This window comes from Nicotiana sylvestris, chromosome 5, assembly GCF_000393655.2.
Source record: "Nicotiana sylvestris chromosome 5, ASM39365v2, whole genome shotgun sequence".
NCBI classification, from domain to species: Eukaryota; Viridiplantae; Streptophyta; class Magnoliopsida; order Solanales; family Solanaceae; genus Nicotiana; species Nicotiana sylvestris.
Genome location: NC_091061.1, coordinates 111,597,213 through 111,609,795, shown reverse-complemented (window position 1 = coordinate 111,609,795; position 12,583 = coordinate 111,597,213). Strand labels below are relative to the sequence as shown.

Genomic DNA, 12,583 nt, shown 5'->3' with positions numbered 1-12,583 from the left:
CTGAATCAAATTTTCTTTATAAGAAAGGTTAAAAAGCTTAGTATAAGTGTTTATTCCTGAATAAAAAATATAACTTTACTAGCTTCTCATAAATAGTCCTTTATAATGTTGCTTCTTTGCATGTGTCAATCGATTGATACAGGCTAATAGCCTATTTGGCCAAGCTTTTAGAAGAAAAAAAAATTATTTTTGAATATAAGTAGAAGCAATTTTTAAGAAGCAAAAAAGCGAAACTTTTCCCCAAGCACATTTTTTTTAAAGTACTTCTAAAAAAAATACTTATTAAAAGCTTGATCAAACACTAATTGCTACTCAAAAGTACTTTTCTAATTTTTTTTTTTAAAATAAGCTAATTTTAGAAATTTGACCAAGTAAGCTATAAATAATTAGACATATTTTCTTCTTAATTATTAGTATAAATTTTATTGCTCCGAGGGGGAAGGAAAAGGTGAGATGTGATAATTGAACCTGTGAAGACATTCATTGATAATTTAATACCACGAAAATATAAGTCAAGGTAGTAGTAACATAAAAAACAGAAAAGCCGTATCAAACCTAAACTAAAAAGCTTATAACCAATGTCCTATATTCTAGGGTTCATTTTTTCAACTTATTGCCGCAACATGAAAGAAAAATCCTATCACGAATATGTCCAACTATGTAGATAGCTTGATTTGATTGTGTTTACCCTAAAAACGGATAACAATTGAATTTATACTTTCATTTTAAGGACACGTGATTTACTTAGCACAAATTGAGAGAAAACGTAAATTGACAATGACATTAACTGTTAATATAGCAAACCAAATGAAATGTGTAGCTTTGATCCTGAAGCCAGACTGCCCTCGAATCAAATGAATACTATAAAAAAGTAAGAACACAGTGACAAGAATATTGAGAGCTTAAGAAAATGAGAATGTATATTGCTTTTGTGACGTGAATGTAATGATTACAAAATTATTAGAAACCCTTTTATATAGTAGAGGAACTTTACTTAAGGTACAATTCTAAATACGGAAGGAAATCTCATGATTGGCTAAATAACCGATCTTGACTTGATACACGCTAAGATTCTCGCCACGATCTTTGTTCAATCACAGATATTTCGATTTTCTATTATTCGACTCAACAGACTTCCTTTGATCTCCATCTTATTCGGTCTCGATCTTGGTCGACCTCGATCTTGACCGACCTCAGGACTTAATTGGTCCTGGGGTCTCGACAACTAAACCCCGCACCATAGTTTGATATAAATCGAAACCAAACCTTGTCCTATCATGCTCCAGCCTCGATTAGTCGAACAGAAAGAGTAAGCCCGATTTTGACCGTATACATATAGTCCCCTCGTGTTTTGGAGAGTAACGACAAGAAACTTTTTGTACCTTCAATCTTCTCCTCGACTTATCATGATGTGAGCATCATGACGTAGCCGAAAATATCTTGTCGGTACAATTTCCCAGGAATTTAATGCACGTTAGTCGACGGTCGGCAATTATCGATTTTCAATCGTCGTTAAGATTCTATAAATATCCTTCTTCTTCACTTTTCAAACTTTACCTTCAACTCTTTTTCATTCTAATCTTCAAAAACCCTCTGTCTTTCTCCAGATCTTTGTGTTTTCAGTTCCCTGAATTTCTTTACTTGTTTCATCACAAAATACCAAGTATTTCTCTTCAACTTCTACTCTTCTTCATCCATTACATGGCTAAAACTTCAAAAACCATTCCACAGACAGAAAAAGCTTCCTCATCAAGACCCGCCGGCAACGGAGCTGTGGTGAAACCTCCCATAGAGGACTTCGTTCCGATGAAGTGCCCTACTACTACTACCAATTTTAAGGTAGAGAATACACCCTTGACACCGGGTCGATGCGAATCGATGTCGCGATACATATGCACAATTATCGACCACCTCCTCGACCAAGTTAAGAAGGAATGCAATTGGGTTGACAAGCACATGGTGGTGCCCTCGCCTGAGGAATCAATACTACCCATGTGGAAGGGTTTCTAAGTGTTTACACTTATCCTTTCATATTGGGTCCTCTAGACCCCATCATCGTCGCCTTTTGCAAGAGGTACAACGTGACCCTCGGTTAGATCCATCCATCGTTCTGGAGGATAGTGATCCTCCTTAGATTTTTTCGTAAGCAAGATCGAAGGACAACCTTTTACCCTCGATCACCTTATGTGTCTCTACAGTCCCCGACTGTATCAAGGAATGTTGATCAATCTTACCGCCGAGCTACCAAACCCTCACTCTCTAGCATAGACGAGACCGTGACCGAGGTTGGATGGGCCGCTTTGTCCAAAAAAGGATTTCAGACCTAATCCCCGCTGAGTACATGCCGTTCCCCGAAAAATGGAATATAAATCGTAAGTATTACTTCATCTTGCATGCCTAATTTTATCGTTTTCACTTCTCATCCTCTTCTCTCATCTATATTTTTTGTGTTACAGTTGTGTCCCATGTGTCGAAAGTGATCCCTGATCTTAGGCAATGGGTCTAGGGCTTAGTGTCACAGAAGTCATACCCTAGCATGCTTGGGTGGAACTATCAAAGGGTCAATTGGAGGTTCGTAGTCATGGTAAACTTCTTTTATTAGAACCGTTTCCATTCGGGATTTGTATTGAAATTACTCTTTTTTTCCTTTTGTAGGCCTCAAGAAAGATGTAGCGATGAGGCCCCCATCTACTAAAGAAAAGGCATTTTCCCTCCACCTGCTTTGAAGCAGGCTAATGAGAATAAAAGAAAAGGGCCTCCGAGCTCTTCGAGCTCTTCGGGCCCGGAAAAGAAAAAACCTGCGAGAAAGACCCCTAAGCCTAAGGGGAACGTCATCCGTCTAACTATGGAGTCAGTTCAACGGCTAAGGGATGGGGCTGAAGAAGAAGAGGAAGAAGACTTCGGGATGGTGGCCCGTGTGGAAACTGGCACCGAAATTCAAAGAGCTACTAGGTCCGTGGGAGCTGAAGCTACTTCGCCTCGTTTTGACAAAGTCCTCGAGCCAGAAAGAGGTAAAGATGCTTCTCCTCGAGCTGGTGTAGAGACCATGATCAAGGCTTCTCGAGATGAAGGCGAGCCCTAAAAGATTTACTTGGGGCAATAGAGATTAGATACTCCATCTTGTTTCCTACGTTCTCTTATTCGATGATCAAGGATGCTTAGGCGATGGAGATTTGCCACGGTGAAGGGGTCCATGAATCAGGAGATCCTATTTGTGGTTACTTTGTTGGAGTGGAAGATGCCACTGGTCCGGGCGACCTGGGTGTATCTAGAAAGCGCTTGAGTGAGCCTTCCCCGAGCTTTAAATGGACTAGTCAGTTCTCGGCCCCCAGTATTGATCCTCGGCACAAGCGATTATTTGTCATCCAGTCTCGGAGGATGCTTGGGTCCTTTTCCCCCTATAGGGGTGGCTATCTATCTCCGATGCTTAGTTACCGAAAAGGACCAAGCCAAGATGGACGAGTTAAAAGTTGATTGTTTGTTCAACGAGGCCCAACATGCACTGAATCGGGTATGTTCAAGGGCCATTCCATTATCTTTTTAAGACTTGGAGTTGTTGATAGTTCTAACATTTTCTTCCTTACTTGTAGGCTTCAGTGTTGCATCCTGAGGCCTTCCTTCACATTTGAGAGGAGAGAAAAGCCGAGGTTCATAGACTTACTGAGAAATGTGATACCTACAAGCTTCTTAGTGAGAAGCTCGACGCATATTTGGTGGTGGCTCGAGATGAGCATGCTCAGATGGTCGAGTAGGTATTTCGAGTGCTTTACGATAGTGAATATGATCTGGAAATAGCAACTAACGATCCAGTTCTGCAGGTTCATCAGAGGCTCGAACAGATCAAGGACCTTCAAAGTAAAATAGATGAAGTACGAGCCGAGGCTAAAAAGTTCAAGGGTTGTATGGATATATTAGCCTCGAAAAAGGAGGTCGTCCAAGAAAAGCTGGATTCGGCCGAATCTCAGCTTCTGGCCACAAGAGAGAAAGTCTCAGTGCAAGCAAGGAAAATTGAGGAGCTTCAGTCCAATTTAGCTAACTTGGCCAAAGAGCTCGAGGTTGTCAGATCTGAAGCGGATGCAACCAATACTAAGCCCCAGGCTACTACGACCCAATACAAGGTCGATGCCAAAGCCACCCTTGAGCAGGCCAAGGGCATGGTGGATCATCCGTTGACCTTTTGTTATTTTATGCAAGTGTCAAAGTACCTTAGTATAAAGTTATATTGTTGTATTCAACGGTCCCAGATCAAACATTAGAACTTTACCTGAGGTAGTTTTCAATAAATTGGAGCCGAGTGAGATCATTTATTTGGACTCAAAATAAGGTAATCCTTGAGTTTGATGTCCGAGTGAGAGTGTTATCTCGAACTCCAAATCAGGTGGCCCTTAGGCTCAAAAAATAGTCATCGAGTGAGAATTTATTAAAACTCGAGTTGAAGTATCCCTTAGGCTTAGTAGTCAAGTAAGAGTGATATCTCGAACTTGAAGTGCGAGTAGCCCTTAGGCCTTTGTATTTGGACGATCTGGCTTTGTAGAACGATTGTTTTAACATATATAAGGCTTTCTACCCTTTTCGGCTTTAAGAATTTTTTCCTTTACTTTGTCATTCATGTTCGCAAAGGTTGTAATGCCTTAATATGAAATAATGAAGTCGTGTTTGAGGGTTCGAACAAAATGTTGCTTTTACTGCCTTTCTAGGTTAAGGCGTTATCAGGGTTCGATATTTATCGACGTGTTTTTCCTGAAAATATCTTAAGTATTAAGATTCTGCCGAGAGTAGCCTATTAGAACCGGTTGTGAAAGAATTTTTTCTTATTCAAAGGCCTATTTTTGTTACAGATTTTGGACGTCTCCGAACCATGCTAACTTGGTCGTAGCCTTTTAGTTCGGGTGTTGCCTAGTGAGCTCATTTTTTCGAGTTATCCTGACTTGCCTAAGATAACAGTCCCCGAGTGGGTATGGCCGTGGCCTTTAAATTTCTAGGTTTGCCTAAGAGGTCTTATTCCCTCGATGTTCAATGGTTCAATTTGTTCGAGTTTATTCTAGAGACGATAGTCCCCGAGTGTTGGAGTGATTATCCATACTTCGGTTGCAATCGGTTCTTGAGCCCGTTTTCTTAAGGGATCAAAAGTATTGGATCGTAAAGTGGAAATTTTTCCAAGTCACAAGATAGTTGCAAGGAAAGTACTTCTCTTTATTCTTGTCAAAAATAATCATACATGCATACATGTTTTATGTTAGGGCTCGAGCAATCTATGGGACGATTCATTTTGACTGTTTGGACCTTACAATAGATCATGCCTATTGAGACCCTTTCATTTTGAACCAATTTCCTTGCTAAAATGATACAATATCCGAGGGCAATGCCCCTTAGTATTCGAGGTTGACTGTAGAGAAACCTTGGGTACTATTAATGCTTTCTTTGACACCGATTCATGATCGGGATTTAATTCTAAGTTAGCACGATCCACTGTTTCCTCAATAAAAACCTTGCCAAAACACCCAATTGGGACAAAAACGGTTCAAGGGAAAAAGAGTGCAACACGTGCTTTCAGACCTAAAGGCTTCGTGCTACTCCTTGTGGATGACCTGCAAGTGTTAGTAAAAAAATATAAAGAATTGAAATAGGGTCGTACATCAGCAGTAATATCTGTTTACCTTGAAAATGGTAACTATAATTATATTTGATTTTGTGGTTCTAAAAATACATGATTTATCTCAATACTAGTTGTTAGGAAAAATATGCTAAGTGTAACTAAAGAAGATAAGAAATGCAAACCAATAGGGTTATAATGCTGGGCCTCGAGCTGACTGAAGCAGGGCCTCGAGGTCTAGATAGGCTAATAGCGATGAGCTACTGATGAAGAATCAATGATAACGAGGGCCTCAAAGATGGACTTTTTGCGGTTAATAATGAGTAATAAATGAAGAAAAATAAATGAACAACGAAAGAATAAGCAATAAATATGAAGAACAATTGTTTAAGCAGAGAGCAGAGAATGTTGTAATGTATTCAATGTGTTGTGTAATAATCCGAATGAGAGACTACAAGATGATAAGGGTCCCCTTTATATAGGATGAGGGATCCTTACATAGCACATGTCTAATCATGATGGGGAAATGCTATTGGTACAGCTGTACAACTGTTCAATGTGGACCTGTACTATTCTTCGCAGGCTTTGTCAATCCTCATCACGTGCCCTCGGGGGTCTCCTGCCTTTTTACAACGGTCATCGATTTCCATGCAGCCCCGAGGTTCATCATAACGAGTCTTCGATATGCCCTGTCGAGGTGAGTGCCTCGAGAACGAACCTTGGATTGTGCTTTGATCCTATCGAGGCCGGGCTTGAAAATTCCATGGAAGCCTTAAAATCGGCCTTCCCTGATTTTAACCGCATACAGATAGTCCCCGCGTTTCTTTGGAATGAAATAACAAGGAACGATTTGAATTCTTCAAATTTTCAATGCATCCATCATTATGTAAGTTGCACCACGTGATTGGTTGATGTGACCAAAAGGGACGTTCAAAAGTCACGCTCGCATGGTTCTCAAAAAGCCTCAAACCGATAACGACTGTTGGCCGCCCGTTGAGTTTCCCCAGCACGCACTACTGGTCTCTATAAATGCATCAGTCCTTTACTCTTTATTCTCTATCATATCTCCGAACTTTCAACAGCTTTCCCTACTTCTTTCCTGCGCTTGTTTCTCGCCCAGGTTTTCTCTTTTCGTCTAAAATCTTTCAGTAGAAATGATGAAGACCTCTAGAACCGTCACTCAAGGTGATACAACTTCTTTGTTTTCACACTCATCTAAGGGCAAACCCATAACGCCTCCTAGTCTTGAAGAGTGCACACCCAGACTCTATGAGACATACTTCGATTTTTCAATTGACAAGACTTCTTCAAAACCGGGGCGGTGTGAACCTATATCCTGATACATTAGTCTGATCACCGACATCGGGAAGGTGAAAACTGACTGCCGCTGGGGAGAGGCAGTGCAAGTAGAGGTGCCCTCCCGTGAGTAAGATATAACGACACACAAACCCAGTTTCCTTAGTGTATATACATATCTTTTTACCTTGGGTCCGGTAGAACCATCCTTGTCATTGATAGACCTCGTAATCCTTGATTTTTGTGGACAATACCGGGTGACGCTCAGTCAAATTCATCCATTATACTGGCGCATCATCTACATGATTAGGCATTTTGCAAACATGGCCGAGGGGGTACCTTTTACCTTTGACTATCTGATTAGGATGTACATCCCCAGACATTATCGAGGGCGCCTGATTAAGCTTCAGTGTCGGACTCCGAAGGCTTTGTTTACCTATACTGGAGAAGGCAAGGATAGGGGGTAGATGAGCTGCTTTGTCCGTGTTAGGACCTCGGATTTAATTCCCGCTGAGAGGATGCCATTCCCCAAGGAATGGAACATGAATCGTGAGTGAATATGTTGATTAACTATATTTTCATTTCTTCAGACCATTGTCCTTCCTGAACTAACTTCTTTTGTTGGTGCAACCGTTGAATGGTACCATGGCAAAGTTAAGGATCTTGCGGGCTGGGTTCGGCAGCTCGATTCGATTTACCCGTATGATAAGCGCGTATGGTGCGATCTGGACAAGGGCCGATGGGAAGCTAAAAAACATGGTTAGGTTTCTCTTCTGTCGTACTTGGGAGGTACACCTTAACCGTATTCCCAATTTTCGTAACTGCCTTTTGCATTTGTGCAGTCCTTGGTGATGCCTCTTCGATGAGGGAAGACTCCTCCTGGGGGATGGATACCTCAAGTCTTGCCAAGGAGAAGAAGATAAAAAGAAAATCTCTGGATAAGTCCCCGAAATCAAACAAGGCTAAATCTCAAAAGCCTAAGGCTGATTCAGCGGCCTTATCTTTGGAAGCAACAGAGAGTCCCCGAGCTGGGGGCGAAGAGGGAGACGATTCCCTGCTAGCACCTGGGGGGAAAAAGTGTGTCTGCTTGGGATTTTACTAAGTCGATGGTTGTTGAGCCGATGGTTGTTGAGATAGAAGTTGCCGGTGTTGTCCCACTTCAGGCCGAAGAGACTCTCGAGGGTGACGCCCCTAGGCTAATCGATGGCCAAAACATTCCCTGAGCTGAGCGGCGTTTTGTAGATGAGTTAGGAGACCCCAACTCCGAGGCTCCCCGAAGGCAAGAGAAGGCCCCGATCGATCCAGCCGGAGTTATTGATGTGAGTGATTCTCCGTCGGGTTCGATACCCTTTCCGAGGGAAATACAGGATGCCCGTACTAGAGAGACTTCCGATGAGGAGGCGTCCCTCGGAGGGAATGCCGTACTTGAAGGATTCTTAACTAGGGTCGAATAAAACCTCGAGCTTATCGCCTCACTCATTTTTGAGGAAGCCGAGAGGCTACTCAAACATGTAATCCTTTGCCGACTCTACTCTGAGCTTTGATTCTTATCTTCCTGATTTTGGTTTTTCATGCTTTCAGGCTATGGAGATCTACAATCGGGCCTTAGCTAAGTCCCAAGCTGAGTCGACCCGCTATGAGGAAGAGTGTGGGAGGCTCTCATCAGACGCCGGCGAGTTCAGAGATCTTTTTACCAAAATGGAGGAAGAACTTAATGACCTTCGAGCTCGTTTTAAGACGGTGTCTTGAGAGCGGACCGATCTTGCTGAGCAGGTAATACAGTCTTCACATTTTTTCATTTCTATGCTTGTTTGACCTCAGTGTTTCACAACTTTGGGTTGATCTTTACAGCTTGAGAAGAAAGAGGTCCTGATGAGGGAGGGGCTCAGAGCCACAGATATTGAGATTCTTGGACTTAAGTAGCGTGTGGATGAGATGGCCTCCGAAAGAGATACCCTCAAGGGGAAGTTGACTTCAGTTGAGCATTGCCTTCAGGAGGTGACATCGGATAGTGGTGAGTATAAGGATCTCCATGTTGAATCGGTTGTCGCGCTATCCATAGCGAAGGCCGAGGCTGATGCGCTCGTGTCCTCGTACCGAAAAGAGGCTGCTGCTACAAATGCTCGGGCCAATAAGGTCTATAAGGATGCTGAGTTTGAACTAGACCGAGCCCTCGAGCATGCTTGGTTGGGGTCCCAGAGACAGGCTCTCGAGGATGTATATGCATGGGGCATTGATTTGTCTGTTGATATCGAGAAGGTGAAGGCCTTAGAGGAAGAGTCAGCGGCCTCGCTAACTTCTGATGAGGATTCAACTAGTGGCTCAGAGAGTGGTGGAGATGAATAAGAAACCCCCGAGGGGGAAGAGGCCGTTGATGACCAGGGTGCTGAGGGTCAAGCTATCGAGGGCTCGGCTCTTAAGGGGAATCCATCCAACCAAGTGACCCCGACCGAGATTTAGGCTTTCTTTTGTTTCTGTGTATGGGCCCCTCATGGGCTTTGTAAAGATCTTTCACCAATATAAGGATTTGTTTATTTCGCCTTTGATTTGTGTTGAATTCAAGTGTATGAATCTAATGATTAGTTCGAATACTGGATCCGGGACATCATAAACCCTTGGGTTATTAATTGTTCGATATGATGCTTCTTAAAGTCATTTGTTACTTTTCTGGCTAAGCTTGGATTAATTTGATGCGAGCTTAGATCATCGGGACTTCTGAGTCTGAATCGGGTGGGAGCTGGATCTCGTTGATTTTTCTCGATTAAGAGTTTTCTCGAACTAACCTTTGGACTTAGATACGGGGGAAGCGCTCGTTTGTTTATCCGTAAACAAGGATACCTTTTAGGCTTTTACCAATATTCCTCGAGCGAGGATTTACTCGCACTCGAGCAACCTTTGGGCTTAGTAGTCGAGCGAGCGTTTGCTCGAACTCGAAGTAAGGATAGCCTTAAGGCTTTATGAATAGTCCCCGAGTAACGACTGGCTCGAACTCAGGTAGCCCTTTGGCTTAATAGTCGAGTGAGCGTTCGCTCGAACATGATGTAAGGATAGCCCTGAGGCTTTATGAATAGTTCCCGAGTGAGGACTAGCTCGAACTTGGGTAGCCCTTGGTCTTAATAGTTGACCGAGCGTTTGCTCGAACTTGAAGTAAGTATAGCTATGAGGCCTTATGAATAGTCCCCGAGTGAGGACTGGCTCGAACTCGGGTAGCCCTTGGGCTTAATGGTTGAGTGAGTGTTTGCTCGAACTAGAAGTAAAGATAGCCCTGAGGATTTATGAATAGTCCCCGAGTGAGGACTGACTCGAACTCGGGTAGCCCTTGGGCTTAATGGTTGAGTGAGAATTTTCTCAAACTCAAAGTAAAGATATCCCTAAGGCTTTTTAGGCTGTCTCTTAGGCTCTTACGCGTTGGCCCTGAGGCGCTTTTCCGATTGGGTCAATGCTACCTCTGATATGGCTATAGTTTTTCCCCATTTTGGCTAAAGACTTTTAAGTTTTGATTATGCCTAGGCATGTTTTGTGTTCATCCAACTCTTCGATGGCTCAAATAAGAACCTCGATTATGGGTCGATATGTGACGATAATTGAGTACCTTGGGAGGTTCTCTTGAAGGCTGATTTTTCGAAGCCTTTTGCTGAAGGTTGATTATCTCGAAGCCTTGTTATTGTTTGGAGCTAATATGATTGAATCTCTTTTGCTTATGTCGGGGGTAGCCTGATTAACTAGTTCTTTTCAAAGTATTTGGAGGCCTTTAATTTTATACCGGTGGTCGGACCTCTCCGAGCCGCGTTACTTTGGTCAGAGTCTTTTGATATGATCGTAGTCTTTATGTTCGGCTGTAGCCTTTAGTCCCCGGGTGAGATGACCTCGGCGTCTATATCGAGGGTATGCCTTTTTAGGGGTCTTACAATTTTGATATATAGACTTGGTCTTAATGTCGAGGTTATGCCTTTTGAAGGTCTTATAAGTTTTGGCATGCCTTGTTGAGGTCTTACAGATTTGGTGTTGCCTCACTGAGGGCCTACGAGCTCGATATTGCTTTATTGAGGTCTTACAAATTTGAGTTTTCGATGGCTTCAACGAGCTAACTGTCAATGACAGTCCCCTAGTGTTCGAGGATTTTTGGCACTTGAGCCATTTTTGCGTGAAAGTAGTGAACTTCTTCGAGCATTTCGATAGGCAAAGAGGCTTGCCCAATTATTTGATATATGCATACATGTTTTTTGCTTTTGGAGGCTCGATTATTCTATATGGACATGGTTCATTTGACCGTTTAGCCCAATACAACATTCTCCTATCGAGATCCTCCTAGGCATAGTTCGATGAAGGGGAAACTTCCCAGGGCGATGCCCCAGTATTTGGGGTTGATCAAAGAGAAGCCTTGAATACACAATGAATTCTCCTTGGGTGGCATATGGATGTTGCCTTGTTAAAAACCTCGCCGGTAAAATCCATTTGGGATGAAACCCGATCTAAGGGAAAAAGAGTGCAACGCATGCGTTAAAAACCCGAGGTTGGAGGGGTGGGGGCTTCAATTCCTCTTACTTGAATACCTGCAATAAGTTAGCATAAAATATAAGTGAAAAAGGGGGGAGGTTGTACCTTTAGCAATAATAGCGTTTAAGCATCGATATGTTCCAATTACTTGGAAGTTCTTCGCATTCCATGGTGCCCAGTTTGTAGGACCCCTTTTCTACTATTCCGAGGATGCAGTACGGTCCTTCCTAGCTCGGGACTAGCTTTCCTTCATTTGGGTTTCTAGTGGTGAGGGTGACTTTCCTTAGGACTAAGTCACCGATTCCGAAGTGTTAGAGGTTTGTTCTCCTATTATGATATCTCTCGATCCTCTATTTTTGGGCGGCCATTTTGACTAGTGCAGCCTCTCATTTTTCATCTAGTAGTTCGAGGGCTATAGTCATGGCCTCACTGTTCGAATCCTCAGTGGCATGCCAAAATCTGGCGCTTGGCTCTCCGACCTCGACCGGTATCAGAGCCTCAGACCCGTATACCAAAGAGAACGATGTCTCCCAAGTGCTTGACTTTGAAGTTGTTCGGTACGCCCATAGTACTTGGGCAATACCTCTCTCCATTTCCATTCACATTTTCTAACCTCTTTTTCAAGTTTTGGATGATGGTCTTGTTTGTGGACTCGGCCTGTCCATTCGCACATGGGTGATAAGGCATTGACAGGAATCTCTTGATCTTATGATCTTTGAGGAATTTTGTCACCTTGCTGCCTATGAACCGCTTCCCGTTATCGCATGTAATATCGGAAGGGATCCCGAATCGGCATATGATGTGATCCCAGATGAAGTTGTTGACTTCTTTTTCTCTTATCTTCTCCAAGGCCTATGCCACCACCCATTTCGAGAAATAGTCAGTGATAAATAGAATAAACCTGGCTTTACCTGGCACTATTAGTAAGGGGCCGACGATGTTCATTCGCCATTTCATGAATGGCCATGGTGATAAGACTGAATATAGCTGTTCACCAGGTTGGTGAATCATTGGTGCAAACCTTTGGCATTTGTCACATCTTGGAACGAATTCCTTGGTGTCCTTCTCCATGCTGTCCCAGTAGTACCCTACCCTGATTACCTTTCGAACTAAGGAATCGACACCGGAATGATTTCCGTAAGTGCCCTCGTAGATTTCTCGAAGCACATAATCGGTGTCCCCTGGTCCCAAGCACAC

The 12,583-nt window shown here is 43.0% G+C and overlaps 1 protein-coding gene across 1 annotated transcript; it reads left to right on the top strand.

Moving 5' to 3' along the window:
* Positions 1-2,845: 2,845 nt before the first annotated feature.
* LOC138869151 (uncharacterized) lies at positions 2,846-8,812 on the top strand. The gene is made up of 6 exons (XM_070146748.1): positions 2,846-3,071; positions 3,796-4,157; positions 7,480-7,648; positions 7,732-7,970; positions 8,471-8,629; positions 8,741-8,812. The coding sequence occupies exons 1-6, from the start codon at positions 2,846-2,848 to the stop codon at positions 8,810-8,812; spliced, it is 1,227 nt and encodes a 408-aa protein (XP_070002849.1).
* The last annotated feature ends 3,771 nt before the right edge of the window (positions 8,813-12,583 follow it).